The sequence below is a fragment of the Triticum aestivum genome, chromosome 5D (assembly GCF_018294505.1).
Source record: "Triticum aestivum cultivar Chinese Spring chromosome 5D, IWGSC CS RefSeq v2.1, whole genome shotgun sequence".
Classification (NCBI taxonomy): domain Eukaryota; kingdom Viridiplantae; phylum Streptophyta; class Magnoliopsida; order Poales; family Poaceae; genus Triticum; species Triticum aestivum.
This window is the reverse complement of record NC_057808.1, coordinates 337,234,859-337,249,854: the sequence shown is the minus strand read 5'-3', so window position 1 is coordinate 337,249,854 and position 14,996 is coordinate 337,234,859. Positions and strand designations below refer to the sequence as shown.

Below are 14,996 nucleotides of genomic sequence, written 5' to 3'. Positions count from 1 at the left end.
GGCAGCCGCGCCGCTAGTCCATGTGCCCGCCCGCGCCCGCGTGTATCGGCATGGGTAGTGTGTGTGGAGCAGAGGAGAGAGAGGAGAAAAGGTGGAGAAAGAGATGGTGGGTGGGCATGGTGGGCCAGAGGAGAGAGAGGATGACGGGTGGGTCAGGCCTCACATGGAGAGGACACTGCCCGGACGAGGAGGACGCAAGATTCGTCCGTCCGTGTCCGTTCCAGACCCAAACCCAGACCAACTTTGCTCTGAGGATGGGTCGAGACGGATCAGAAATGAACGTTTTTTTATGATAGAGTCGCGCGTTGGGACGTCTGATTTGTCCGTTTTATCTCAAACGGACAGACCCGTACGATTTAGGGTCGTGCGGTGAAGTTGGCCTGAAAGGCCACAACCACAACAAACACCAGATGAGAACACCCAGCGCTTTTCCCCGATGCCGGCCGGCACAAAAGGAGCCACGCCCACATTGACCTGGTCCGGTTCCCGGGGCTTGAAAGAATGAAAGTGGCGCCGGAGAAAGGCGGGGATCATTGCCATTTCTTTCCACAAAGGAATGTGGCCGGACCGCGAGCGATCCGCCTTCCCGCCGTGTTGTTTACTCCAAAGCGATTGAGCAAAGCGGCAACGACTTGGCCAAGCCGATGCATGGATCGTATCACAGGGTGGCTAGCTAAAGTGGCTGCGGATGTGGGTGTTTTTCTCTCCTTGTCTTGTCTCCGCATGGATCCATGGATCGGCGTCTGATTAGTTTCTGTCCTCTCATCATCATGCCGTCATGGATGTTAGAATAATTAATTTTGAGGTGTACGTGGATCCATCGAGGACAAGCAATCACACAGCACAAGCAATGGACATCAACATTTGTTAACAAGGTTCATCAACATGCATGACTACATCACCGAGGCATGATTATAAGCGCACCTTCTTCCATTGTAGCAAATCACATGATACACGGACGCCCGGACCGTCCCTCTCATGATCTCTATCAGCCTGTAACTTATGATGTCTAGTCTATTTTGCCTACTCGCGGTGACTTTGTATGTATAATAGTTCTAAATTACATGTTTCCGACTCAAACAGCTAAACCTTCGCTAATTACAAGTCCAACTGCAGCACAACTCACACACATATATTCGACATATATTTTAACAATGGCTTGATTAGCACGCAGACAAGAAAGGTGCTTGGATTGGATGCAGAGGCTGCTGCACCTTCATGCATGACTTCATGGCATAAGGCCATGTCATCATCTCTTGCCAAGTGATGAATATGACAGTAAAGTCAAAAGCTCTTAATCCACTTGCTAGCCTCTTGTCGAATACATTACTGTTAGCTGGTCAGTGTTCGTGCATGCATCTTAATCAGGGTAATTTCTTAAGAGGTTAACCATGAGGATCTAAGTGTTTTAACTCATTCCGACGTGACACTTGAGGTAAACCAACTGATCTTTTTTCCTTCTGACCTCGCAAAGCTACAAAACATGACATAGCTCCTTTTGTTTTGTTCTGTCAAATCATGACATGATTAGTGAATTTGTTTTGTATTCAAACAATTATAATACCTTATAAAGTACACGCAAGTTACTACGTTATTGGTGTCTTAAATCATATCATTGCGCCGGCCATCTTTTGTTAAGTCTCCTCTGTATCATCAGCGGCAGAAATATCCGCGATTAAGTCAAGAATTTATCTTCTTTTTTAAGTCCACACAAGTGATAACATCAATGACTTGATTCAGTAGAAATTGTAAATGAAACCGGGGTGTGACCAGCATATAAATATGTAGGATTCGTAATAATGCATGATAGTTGGTTGGTGGCCTAATTATGATATTAGGGCTGGTCGCTTTCAAAAATCCAGCTGCACTGAAAACATTAGTTTTTTTTCTGAAGATACGAACAAGAAATTTTCCTTATTGAAACAGTGAGTAAGAAATTTGCATCCTGCTTGACGAATTAACAACTCAAGGTCAACCATGTATGAACGATTGATAGAAGTATGAGGCGACCTTTGAAGTCTTGGACGTGCTGTTGTATGGACAAACTGACAAAACCAAGGGTAAATCCAATAGCTAGCCATGACAAGAACACACTAATAAATCAATCATTCAATGATTGATGAATAAGAACTATATAAACTTGGAAACCCTCCAAAAGGGCCGGTGCTTGGATTGTATCCTTGCAACGATAATTTTCATTTAAACACACGCAATTTGTTTTACAATCAGACAGTCTTTGTCATGGCAATATGGAGGAGGTGATAGTTGTTGATGCAATAGTTGCTTCTGGATAACAAGTCAACAGCAGAATATGCCTTGTTCCTTTCAGTGTGTTGCCATATTTTACCGATGCTTTTCGTGGAGCGTTGTGTCTCGAAATTCAGATTGCATCCTGAATATGACTTCTCTTATAGAACGTAGTACGCAATTTTGACTTATGTTCCTGCAACTAGATGCTGAAGATAAGCTAAGGTCTATCTGATCTCCAGTTTCCATGGGTGCCATACTAGCCAACCATCAGGAATCAAACTCACCCGCTACACAAAGCCAATTTCATGTGATCGACAGTTTCAAGATGCAATCAATCCAAGATAGGGGGTGACTTGGAGAACTTGATAAGCATCAAAATGGTGGCAACCACACACTGCTGGTCCATAATACATAAAGAACAGCCATCGCGTAGATGCTCATAATGTTATGTTGCTGCAACGGTACATAAACTTGTAAGGGCATTTCTTGGTACGGGAAGAAGTGATTGTTCTACTCCTCTCTTGTTGAAGGGCCCATCCCTGCTGATGGGCTGTCCGCAAAATACTCTGGATGTTTGAGGTTAACACCATGCTGCAAGAAATTTGTACAAAGGCATAAAATCAAAAGAACATGAAGCATATGCTCGCACGTACACAGAAACTCTAAGGCTTGGTCGTTAGGGAAATAACACCCAGGGCAAACAAAGTGCGGGTGAGATTTTTTTTCTGGTCATTCAATAACGTAGGGAGAGAAAACCACGTCGAAGATCCATTCCCTGTCATCATTTGGCAGAGGGGGGGGACCCCTACTCCGCACTAGCGAATACTACGTCAAAAAAGTTAAGAAAAAAGAGAAGGTGCCATGAACTGGGGCAGCTCGTTCTCAACAACTGACGAAGCGTCAGCATGCGAGGAGCCTGCTTCAGCATCTCCAACAAGATGGCGCAGCTCGCTGTTGCCATGTTCGAGCTCGTTGTAGTCTACTGCATTGTAGCTGCTCTGGCGAAACTTCCCTCACATTCTCTGGTTCATCGCCGGATCTGGAACACCTCATCACGGAAAATTTGTTGGGGAAGACATCGGAAGAGGAACCCTCCCGTGGAACAACACTGAAGACGTGGCAGAGGTCAATTAAGAGAGAAGCAGACGCATGTACACAGAACGGCAGCGGCGGCGCCGGCCAGTGGCGGAGACAAGGGGGGGCGAGCAGGGGCCTGGCCCCCCCTAATGATCGAGTAAACTCTGCCATGTATGTTGTTAATCAGGGATAATTTTATGTGATTACGTGTACTGGCCCCCCCTATCTCTGTAACGCTAATCTGAAAAAAGGGGAAAGGCCCATGAGGAAGCCCATTCATAGCCAGTCCTAGGTGATCTCCTCGGCCGCTATAGTTTCCTAGCCCTAGCGTCAAGTGCGGCAGCTCTCAGTGATTAACCTATGATTTGCGAGATTGTTGTGCTGCAGCCGCCATTCGCCCCTGCTGCCTCCTGCCCTCATACTCATCTAGCAAACGCACTACGCCTCAGCCGCAATCAGAGTTAGTAAGGCCGGTGCCGCGACGGCCGATCTGCTGAAGTGCCTATCTCTTTGGCTGCAATTCTTCTCCAGCAAAAGCACTATGCATCTAGCCAAGGTTAGAACTACATATTACTGTCTGGACATCTTTTATATAGTGAATGAGTTGCGTCAGTTACAGGGGGCTGGAAGGAGTAGTACTAATCTCTCTCAATTTTGATCCTGTACTTGAAATAAATATAAATCAGATTTTAGTTCTTTTGGTTGTGTGATATGTGATGTCAATTCCAAGACTTATGGTTCATCAATTATCAAGAGAAAATTACCGTCAAACACAATAAAGATCAATTCCTTTTTAAGCATGTACGTTGCTTTGAATTCTCAATTCTCAAAGTAAAAGGGAGATTAACTTGCTTCGGCACTGCATTATAATATACATTGAAAGAGAATTAGCAGCTAAGATTTCTTCTGCTCAAGTTATTAAATATTTGATCTTATTGGTAATCCTAGAGGCGAATTTAAGCTAATATAATTTTAGTGTCGTTTTTATATCATGAAGCGAAATATTATGATAGTTACTTTTTTGCACTTCTATTAGTAGCTTGGCTTGACGGCTTGGCCCCCCCTATCCTCAAATCCTGGCTCCGCCCCTGGCGCCGGCAATAGAGAGAGGGGAACTAAGCAGACTCATGTGGAAGGGAAGGTAGAGGCGTCCGACTCGAGGGCAAAAGACGAGGAATTTTTGCCGGATGTACCGAGACGGCCATATAGATTTCCAGGGTTAATGTGTCTCGTGGGTTTTTTTGTGCCCAGGGATAAAGTCTGAGATCCCGGAGGGATCCTGTGCAACCAAATGAGGCCTAAAGGTGTTAGGCACTCGGTGGGGGTTGGGGTGGCACCTAGAGGCTAGAGGCTAGAGTCTCGTCACCTACTAGTCGGCTACCTACGTAGGCTGAACATGTGAGGTGAGAGTGTGTTCCACTAGTCGGACATCTTTTAGAACAGTGCTCTGTGGTGCACATTTCTCAGTAGCACAGGCTGGTGCACCACCTTGTTCTTTGTACAGACAACAGTTGCAAACATATGATACATGAATGGGGTGGATTTTAGCGTGGTATGCATCTGTGATAACCACCAAATAACTGGGGTTTTAGCCTAAACAGGTCGTGTTTGTGACAAAGTATGAGTATATTGATGACCTGTATCGGTATGGTGGTTAGATTAGACATGTGTAGACTGCTTTTTCTGCTCACGTAATCTTTAGTGATTGCGCCGTTCCCCATATTACTTGGGAGATGATTTAAACCTTTGTAGTATCACTCAGATTCCCTTTCTTTTAACTGCTTTTCTAATTAGGGCGGAAATAAACAATTGAGTTCATCTGTTCAAGACAGAGAGCAGGATATATATATTGCTATCTCTTCATACCCTTGTATGCTTTGGCTGCTTTGGAGCATGTGCAATATCCATAATAGTAGATGTCTGTGTAGTTCATTCTTGCCCTATAACTCAATGTTAAGGAGCTGCCACCAGTATGGCCTCCAAAACATGGTTAGAAGGCAAAACTGTAGGAAATCGTTTGTCAATTAGACATGTAAGTGTCAGGAGCTTAAATGCTGATTTCATGTAAGGTGCCGTTGTACTGGTATGCTGGTAAGATGTTCCTAGCTGCCACCGATTGGTCAGTTTGTTAGTATGAACTTCGGTGAGCTGTGAGAAGCTTGGAACACGTAAAACTGAATCCATATGAATTTGATTTTTGCCTCTTAGAAAAAACCCGCATCGAGCAATCCGCTTGGTCTACAAGGATCAACTAAAGCCATTCATCCAAAGTAATTTTCAACGGATTTATCAGTGCAGGGATACAACTCCTAAGAATGTAACTGGCTGAGTGTTATTCTGCGTTCAAACAAAATAAGTGGGCTTCAAACATGAGAAATAAGGAAGTAAATGGTGTGCTGTTTCATATAAAAATAAAACAAAAACTCAGATGTAATAGAAAAATGGTTTACCTCACGCAGGGCTTTTGAAAGATCATCCATCGTCAATACAAGACGTCTATCCTGAAGTACAATAAAGCATGTCATCAGTAAGCCATAAGAAGTAAGAATGGCATGCCAGGTTTCATGGTAGAAGTAACATGGAATTTCTAATTAAGCAGTAAATTCACCTTCAGTTGTTTGCTCTTGTTGTCTTTGATAGGTGCTGCAACCCTGGCTTTGCAATGCCTAATTCAAGGGAAAGGATAGTGCAATATCAAATTGGTGTGCAAGATATACTACAATTGCTATATGTTATGCCATGCTGACACCAATAGACAAATTGCATTGAGGTAAAAAAACGAACTAGTGCAGTTGTGGGTTCACGTACTGAAGGGAGTCACTTGCGATGTCTGAAATGAACTTTTGAGTAGCTACAGCAACCAACCTTGTACTGCATACCACAAAATTAGGAAAGAAAAGAAAGAAAAAACATGTCATTCATGTGGACGAATAATCACCTGAGTTGAAGATTTCTCTCAGACTATGCTTAGCAATTTCTCTCAGACTAAAACAACAACGTGCTAAAAAACCTCTATGTGGCTCCATATATCACTATGCTTAGCAAATTCCAGTTCGAGATTATCCTAGAGCAGCAAAGGGGGTCTCAGCTTAAGTACCGATTCAGACATGAAGTCTTCTCGGGAGAGGAATTGGAGGTGTAAGGAGTACTCACAGGCGTAGGTCGGGGCAGTGGAAGCCGCTGCGGCCGAGGTAGTGCTCCACAAGCTCATCCGGAATCTGCCGCGCCACCGAGTCAAACAGGGAACTCAGCATAACAAAAGGGGATTAGGGCAGGCGGCGGCGGCGGCGTACCATGGGGTTGTAGTCCATGAGGGAGGAGAGGAACTCGGTGAGTACGGCCTCGTCATCGTGCCGCCCGTCGCTGCTGCCCGCCCCCATGCCCGGAGCCATCCCTCCGCCTGCGCCGCTGGGGTTGTTGCTTCCCATCATCCTCCCGTCCACTTCCTTGCTGCTATGCTGGGTCTGAGTGGTGGAGAAGAGTGACGACAGTGGCGGATCTAGGATTTGAAAACAGGGCGATTCTCCTAAAAAACATTGACAATAAATATGACATGTGGACGTTCTAACTAACTACCAATACCACATAGAAATAGATCAATATGGTCTTACAAGCATACTAAAATTCTCAATTAAGTCTCAGTTTTGCATCAAAGAAGACTTATAAACGTTCTAACTAATTTACTTTCTATCAATCATAAATTCATAGAATGACATAACTGAACACAAATTACGTACTGGATGGTGGGTAGCACAGGGAAGAGCAAACCCTAAATCTAAAAATGGGGAATGGCCGAATGGGCAGGGGACGAGCTGAACTGGTACCTCAAATCAACAAGGATGGTTGCTGGCTTGCTGCTGCCTGCCGGCCGAGCGCCGGTGTGCGGAGTGGGCCGCGTGCGCCGGCTTGCAGGGGCGCCTGGCGGCCAGAGGCAGGGGCACGGCCCGCACAGTTGCGGTGGCGCGGCTGCTGCCGAGCCCCAAACGCCGAGCGGGCGGGACGGAGAGGCTGCGGCTCTGGGCGTCCGGCCAGCGGCGAGCGATGAGCGGGGAGACGGCGAAATTGGGAGGTCGGGACGGGAAACGAGCGGCTGGCTCGATTTTTTTATTTTTTATTTTTGAGTAGAACCAAGCTTTTATTATCAAAGTCCACACGGTGTGGGATACAAGTGGGGTTGGGGTTGGCCCAGCTATACATGGCGCCCCGGACCCAGATAAAGAGAATGCTTGGCTAGTCTATGTGCTTCTAGATTGTTCGCACGACCTTTGAAAATAAAATTACATTGAAAAGAAAGTTGTTGTAGTCTAATCTCCTTGATGATAGCATCATGCTCACCCATGCTTCCACTATGGATGGCAGTTGTTGGAGCAACCCGAGGAGGAAGAAGAAAGGACACACACAAGAGCTTCAGGTAGAAGAAGAGCGCATAGGGAGTTTTGCGGCACCGCACACACTTGTGCCTTTTCTCTGTTTTTTCTCAACACACAGCTGATTACAAAGTCTTTTAATAGAGACACCCACGTACTACTCCCTGCTACGTACTGCCTGATCCGCTATTTTCTCTCCACTAGCCGGTAGCATGGCCACAAGTAACAACCTCTTTGACACGGCCACACGATTCAGCCGGCGTCACGCTTATCTCCTAATTACTCGGTCCACATCTAAGCCACTATCGGCTATACAACACGTTCATGCAACGGAAATACGCGTACGTGCATGCTACTAACCTGATGGACGCCCGCACATGCATCCATTCTCTACTGACTTCCTCTCAACTAACTAACTCACTCTATCAACCGGCTTTGCACAGTGTACGTGATCACAACTTGACATACACAACCTGCCGCAGCTTAGACTAAATGCATGACCGAAACTAATGCGACGAAATAAACATGATGAATACTTAGACAACAAGGTAAACTCTATCAATCACCCCCTTAACCTTGTTGTTGTTTATTCGAACACCTCCATGTCGATCTTCGAAGCAGCCCCGGCTCGTCGTCGGCCGTCGCGGCAGCAAGAAGCGCCCGCTGCTTCCTTGGCTCGGTGCAATCCTTGGAGTAATGCTCGTACTCTTGACAGTTGTAGCAACGCACCTTGCGTATGTCGAAGTTGCCCTTCTTCTTGCCGGTGCCGCCGCGGTGGCGAGCAAGCCAGTCCTCCTCCGTGAGGAGCAGGCGACTCCCACCACCCTGGTCGTAGTTGCTGGCGCCCTCGTCCAAGTCGCTCCGGTCCTCCGCCGTTTTGAGCCTTCCCACAAGCTCTTCCATGGACATGGTTTTAAGATCAAGAAGCTGTTCAATGGCAATAGCTACCTGGGTATACTTGGACGGCACGATGCGGAGAAGCTTCTTCACGACCTTCACCTCGTCGAGGTTCTCAGCGAGCGTGCGCAGCTTGTTGGCGATCCCGTTCATGCGCATGGCGAGCTCATCGAGGGTCTCGCCGCTCCTCATGCGGACGGCATCAAACTCCTTGAGGAGAGTCTGCGCCTTGGCCTCACGGATGCGGGCATCGCTGACCCGCATGATCTTGATGGCATCCCATGCCTCCTTTGCTGTCGCCTTCATGACAAGCGTGGAGTGCATCTCGTCCGGCACGGCTCGCAAAATTGGCGCAAGCGCCGCCCTGTCCTGGCTGAAGCTCCTGCCTCCCTCGATGGCGTCCCACACGCGTTGGGCCTCCATATTCACCTTCATGATCAGCGACCACTTGAAGTAGTTCGTCGCCGTCAGCGGCGGGTAGACGACGGTGCTGCTGGCCTGGTGGACGACCTCCTGCTGCACCACCACCTCGCGGCAGCCACGCCGCGTCGGGCTCCGGCCTCGGCGCACCACCGGCGAGGCCAAGACACGGCGGCGACCCGGCGACGGAGTGCGCGAACCTTCAGTCACCATGGCTCTGATACCAAATGTTGGAGCAGCCCGGGGAGGAAGAAGAAAGGACACACACAAGAGCTTGAGGTAGAAGAAGAGCGCACACGGAGTTTTGCGGCACCGCACACAGCAGTAACCACTTGCTTTGCATCTGACGTGATCACAAACTGGTTTAAGTGAAGATCTGCTGCAAGCGCCATATCTTCCCGACATGCTATAGCTTCTAGCGTTGCCGGATCATCCACTCCTCGAATCACCAAGGCCGAGCTTCCAAGAAAGGCACATGTATTGTCCCTGCATACTACTGCCGCTGTCCCTCGGCTTCCTCTTCAGCACCCCGCGTCGACGTTTATTTTGGCGTATCGCGATGGAGGAGCTTTTCGTCTCCTGTTTTGAACGGCCACTCTTGGCCCCGTTCTCGCCGGCTCCTGTTTCCCATCAATTGCCTCAAGCTCATTAATGTATCTACCCACAAAGGTGATGATCGCATGCGGACTCTGAAAATGCCTTCATGTATGGATTTCCTTCTTGCTGCCCAAATAGCCCAGAGTGTCACGGCGGTAGGGGCTGGCTGCCTGAGAGGTGCGGGCCAGCCCAGCCCACCAGTCCCTCCTCGTAAAAAAATCCAATCCAGAGCAAACCCTACACTCCATTTCACTTCACTCTGCTCCGTCTGTTTAGAACCTTAAAATGTTTATTTTGGACCCCCAGCCAACCCTCCAAATGCAACCCCCTAGAAAGTTTGAATGCCAGCCACGATATCCCTTCTTCAGTCCAGCCTTCAGTAAATTACCATCAGGGTAATACTTAGCACTAAGAACTTGCGCGCACAAAGAGTTTGGATTCTGGAGAGGTCGCCAACACTGTTTTGCTAACATAGCAAGATTAAAACTGTGAAGGTCCCTAGACCCCATTTCCCCTTTCTTCTTCAGCACACACAACATCCACCATGCGAACCAATGCATTTTCTTCTCGTCTTGGCTATCACCCCACCAAAAACCAGCAATCTCATATGTAATTACCTTGCAAATATTTTTTGGTAACTTGAAAACAGACATTGCATATGAAGGTATTGCTTGGGCTATGGATTTAAATAATATCTCTTTACCTTGCATTGATAGAGTTTTTTCTTCCATCCCTTTAATCTCTAGCTGCCAATCAAGTGTTGAAAACAATCTGATATGTTCACTGATGTCTACTATGCAACCTTCTTCTTGTAGACGTTGTTGGGCCTCCAAGTGCAGAGGTTTGTAGGACAGTAGCAAATTTCCCTCAAGTGGATGACCTAAGGTTTATCAATCCGTGGGAGGCGTAGGTTGAAGATGGTCTCTCTCAAACAACCCTGCAACCAAATAACAAAGAGTCTCTTGTGTCCCCAACACACCCAATACAATGGTAAATTGTATAGATGCACTAGTTCGGTGAAGAGATGGTGATACAAGTGCAATATGGATCATAGATATGGGTATTTGTAATCTGAAAATATAAAAACAGCAAGGTAGAAAGCAATAAAAGTGAGCATAAACGGTATTGCAATGTGTTGAAACAAGGCCTAGGGTTCATACTTTCATTAGTGCAAGTTCTCTCAACAATAATAACATAATTGGATCATATAACTATCCCTCAACATGCAACAAAGAGTCACTCCAAAGTCACTAATAGCAGAGAACAAACGAAGAGATTATTGTGGGGTACGAAACCACCTCAAAGTTATTCTTTCGGATCGATCTATTCAAGAGTTCGTACTAGAATAACACCTTAAGACACATATCAACCAAAACCCTAATGTCACCTAGATACTCCAATGTCACCTCAAGTATCCGTGGGTATGATTATACGATATGCATCACACAATCTCAGATTCATCTATTCAAACCAACACAAAGTACTTCAAAGAGTGCCCCAAAGTTTCTACCGGAGAGTCAAGACGAAAACGTGTGCCAAACCCTATGCATAAGTTCACAATGTTACGGAACCCGCAAGTTGATCACCAAAACATACATCAAGTAGATCACGTGAATATCCCATTGTCACCACAGATAAGCACATGCAAGACATACATCAAGTGTTCTCAAATCCTTAAAGACTCAATCCGATAAGATAACTTCAAAGGGAAAACTCAATCCATTACAAGAGAGTAGAGGGGGAGAAACATCATAAGATCCAACTATAATAGCAAAGATCGCGATACATCAAGATCGTGCCGAATCAAGAACACGAGAGAGAGAGAGATCAAACACATAGCTACTAGTACATACCCTCAGCCCCGAGGGTGAACTACTCCCTCCTCGTCATGGAGAGCGTCGGGATGATGAAGATGACCACTGGAGAGGGATTCCCCCCCTCCGGCAGGGTGCTGAAACGGGTCTAGATTGGTTTTCGGTGGCTACAGATGCTTGCGGCGGCGGAACTCCCGATCTAGGTTATGTTCAGGGGGTTTCTGTATATATAAGAGGTTTTGGCGTCGAGAACAAGTCAGGGGGGGTCTCCGGGCTGTCCACGAGGTAGGGGGGCGCGCCCAGGGGGGTGGGCGCGCCTCCCACCCTCGTGGTCAGACCAGGACTCTTCTGGCCCAACTCTTTTACTCCATGGCCTTCTTTTGGTCCAAAAATAATCTCCGTCAAGTTTCAGGTCAATTGGACTCCGTTTGGTTTTCCTTTTCTGCGATACTCAAAAACATGGAAAAAATAGAAACTGGCACTGGGCTCTAGGTTAATAGGTTAGTCCCAAAATCATATAAAATAGCATATAAATGCATATAAAACATCCTAGAAGGATAATATAATAGCATGAATACTTCATAAATTATAGATACGTTGGAGACGTATCATTCACATCAACCATGGTTGGTAGGCCTAAGTATCAGAAAGAGCTTCATTCTCGATATTAACTCTCTACAACAATTCTCTCTTGTAGTGAGATTGGTATTGGGGCTGAAAAATATACTCAGCTTTGCATTGCTCACAATTTGTCCTGAACTAGAACAATATGTTGCGGTTATGAAGAAACTTTGCTTACTAAAGATGGCTACACACATGTCAGTGATAAGAACCTTCAATGTATGCAGCTCTTGAGTTACAGGCTCGAGCTTTGACTCGGCCTCCTCTGCACGTTTGACTAAGGCAGATCTCTCTTCCTCAAAAGCAGCTTCAATTTTTTCCAAGGTGTCTGTCATAAATAGCAGAGACCCGTGGAAATCTAAAGACAGTTTTTCTGCCTTTTCTCGGAGTTTCTTCTCTTTCTTTAGCTCTTTTTGTAAGACGACAGCCTGTGACTCGGCCTGGTTCAACATCTCCTACATATAAGATTTACAAGGTCAGTCATATTAGTGATAGCCCCGAGCCGCTGCAGGCGATTGACCCGACACTTGGGGGCTACATTATTCAAATTTCTAAAAAAAGTCTCGAGTCGCCGCTAGCGAACGACCGAACACTTGGGAGCTACATCAGTCAGTTTTGGCTTATCTTATATCAAGTCCCATATAGCTGCAAGCACTCAACATGGCACTTGGGGGTTAATGCATTTGTCCTTTTTTCTTCCACATATACTTAAAAGACCCGGCCCGGCCCTTGGGGGCTACCAACTGCTCAAATTCATAAGTTCATATCTACATAAGTCCCAACTCATTATTTCTTGATGACCCGGCCCTTGGGGGCTACATATGAGTACAACTAAAGTGGTTACATCAAGGGCGGGTCAAGGCTGTTAACCCGGATTTTTCTACAAAGTTTTGTTGAAGCAAGTCTCAAGCATATCACTACTTTCTCTACGTAAGACTTGGGGGCTACATATATATATATACATAAGGAAGAAAAACAACAAGGCATACCTCATATGTTTGTTTCAGTGTTGACCATGGCGATTTTAGTATATCGACTTTCAGACAGTCATGTTAAATACCCTTGGTGAAGGGAGTTCACATCTACATCCTCCAGAGATTGAAATTCTAGTTTGGTTTTCCATTTCTCCTTCCTTGGTGACTCATCTTTGGCTGCGATTTTTGCCAAGATACTTGAAGTTTCTAGAATACTATGTTTTTCTCCAGTGATCACCACTTCCGTATGAGTCGTTCCCAGAAGTAGTTCTGAAGCGAGATTTTCATTCCCCTCCATTATAGGACTGGAGGCACGGGCATGACTCCCCGGTTCATCTTGATGAGTCAGCTCGTCCTCGTCAACTGACTTGTCTTCGCCAGCCGGCTTGTCCTCGTCAGCTAGCTTGTCCTAGATCTCCGGGTTGTCCGTCAACGGGTCCCGAGAAGGAACTTCAATCTCCACCGCAGCAGAAGTTGACCCTCCGGGTTTGTCTTGACAAAGGCTTTTGCTCTGAGGTCACAGAAAGAAGAGTCAGCTAAGAAGACAAGTATAATAAGAAGTAATATGAGTTTTTGAAATACTTACCCACGGTTAATATTGAAAGTCGGCATTTGGGTAGCACTGGACTCATCAGACGATGGGGACGTCAGCTGGTAGTCCGGGTCAGGCGGATGGAGAGGCTCTTTGAGTTGGCCGGCTCGGGGGCGTGAAGGATTTGGGTTGTGTGATAACCCACAAGAATAGGGGATTGCAACAGTTTTCGAGGGTAGAGTATTCAACCCAAATTTATAGATTCGACACAAGGGGAGCCAAAGAATATTTGTAAGTATTAGCAGCTGAGTTGTCAATTCAACCACACCTGGAGATTAATTATCTGCAGCAAAGTGATCAGTAGCAAAGTAGTATGATAATTTTGATAGTAGCAACAGCAATAGTAGCGGTAACAGTGATAGCAATGATTTTGTAGCAGTGATAATAGTAACAATAGCAGTAGTAACTTAGTAAGATCAATATGTAGGAAATTCATAGGCATTGGATCGGCGATTTGTTGGATGATATTCATCATGTGACAGTTACAACCTAGGGCAATACGGCACTAGCTCCTGTTCATAAATATAATGTAGGCATGTATTCCGTAAATAGTCATATGTGCTTATGGAAAGAACTTGCATGACATCTTTTGTCCTACCCTCCCGTGGCAGCGGGGTCCTATTGGAAACTAAGGGATATTAAGGCCTCCTTTTAATAGAGAACCGGAACAAAGCATTAACACACGGTGAATACATGAACTCCTCAAACTACGGTCATCATCGGGAAGTGTCCCGACTATTGTCACTCCGGGGTTGCCGGATCATAACACATAGTAGGTGACTATAACTTGCAAGATCGGATCTAGAACATAGATATAATGGTGATAACATAAATGGTTCAGATCTGAAATCATGGCACGCGGACCCAAAGTGACAAGCATTAAGCATGGCAAAGTCATAGCAACATCAATCTCAGAACATAATGGACATTAGGGATCAAGCCCTAACAAAACTAACTCGATTACATGATGAATCTCATCCAACTCCTCACCGACCAACGAGCCTACGAAGGAATTACTCACTCCCGGTGGGGAGCATCATGGAATTGGTGATGGAGAAGGGTTGGTGATGACGAAGATCAAAGATCCCCCTCTCTGGAGCCTCAAACGGACTCCAGATCTGGCCTCCCGATGAAGAACAGGAGGCGGCGGTGGCTCCGTCTCGTGAAACGCGATAATTCTTTTTCCCTGATTTTTTCTGGAAAAATGTGATTTTATAGCGGCGGTTTCAGGGTCTGCGGGGCCACCAGGTGGGGACAACCCACCTGGGCGCGCCTGGAGGGGGGCGCACCCTGGTGGGTTGTGCCCACCCAAGTGCCCCCTCCGGTGGTTCTTGGCTCCAGAAATAATCTTTTATTGAATAAAAAATCCTCTCAAAGTTTCGTTCCA

The 14,996-nt window shown here is 46.2% G+C and overlaps 1 protein-coding gene across 3 annotated transcripts; it reads right to left on the bottom strand.

Annotated features, from left to right (window-relative positions):
• Window positions 1-2,116: 2,116 nt before the first annotated feature.
• Window positions 2,117-7,503, bottom strand: LOC123121577 (transcription initiation factor TFIID subunit 10). Of its 3 annotated transcripts, none has more exons than XM_044541599.1 (7): window positions 7,152-7,503; window positions 6,621-6,791; window positions 6,481-6,545; window positions 6,136-6,198; window positions 5,936-5,993; window positions 5,778-5,828; window positions 2,117-2,841 (listed from the first exon to the last, which is right to left on the bottom strand). In XM_044541599.1, the coding sequence occupies exons 2-7, from the start codon at window positions 6,756-6,758 to the stop codon at window positions 2,761-2,763; spliced, it is 456 nt and encodes a 151-aa protein (XP_044397534.1). In that variant the 5' UTR covers window positions 6,759-6,791; window positions 7,152-7,503; the 3' UTR covers window positions 2,117-2,760. The 3 variants fall into 3 exon arrangements, with proteins under 3 accessions (XP_044397534.1, XP_044397533.1, XP_044397532.1); XM_044541598.1 differs by having other exon boundaries at window positions 6,621-6,853; window positions 7,152-7,502; XM_044541597.1 differs by having other exon boundaries at window positions 6,621-6,826; window positions 7,152-7,501.
• Window positions 7,504-14,996: the final 7,493 nt, after the last annotated feature.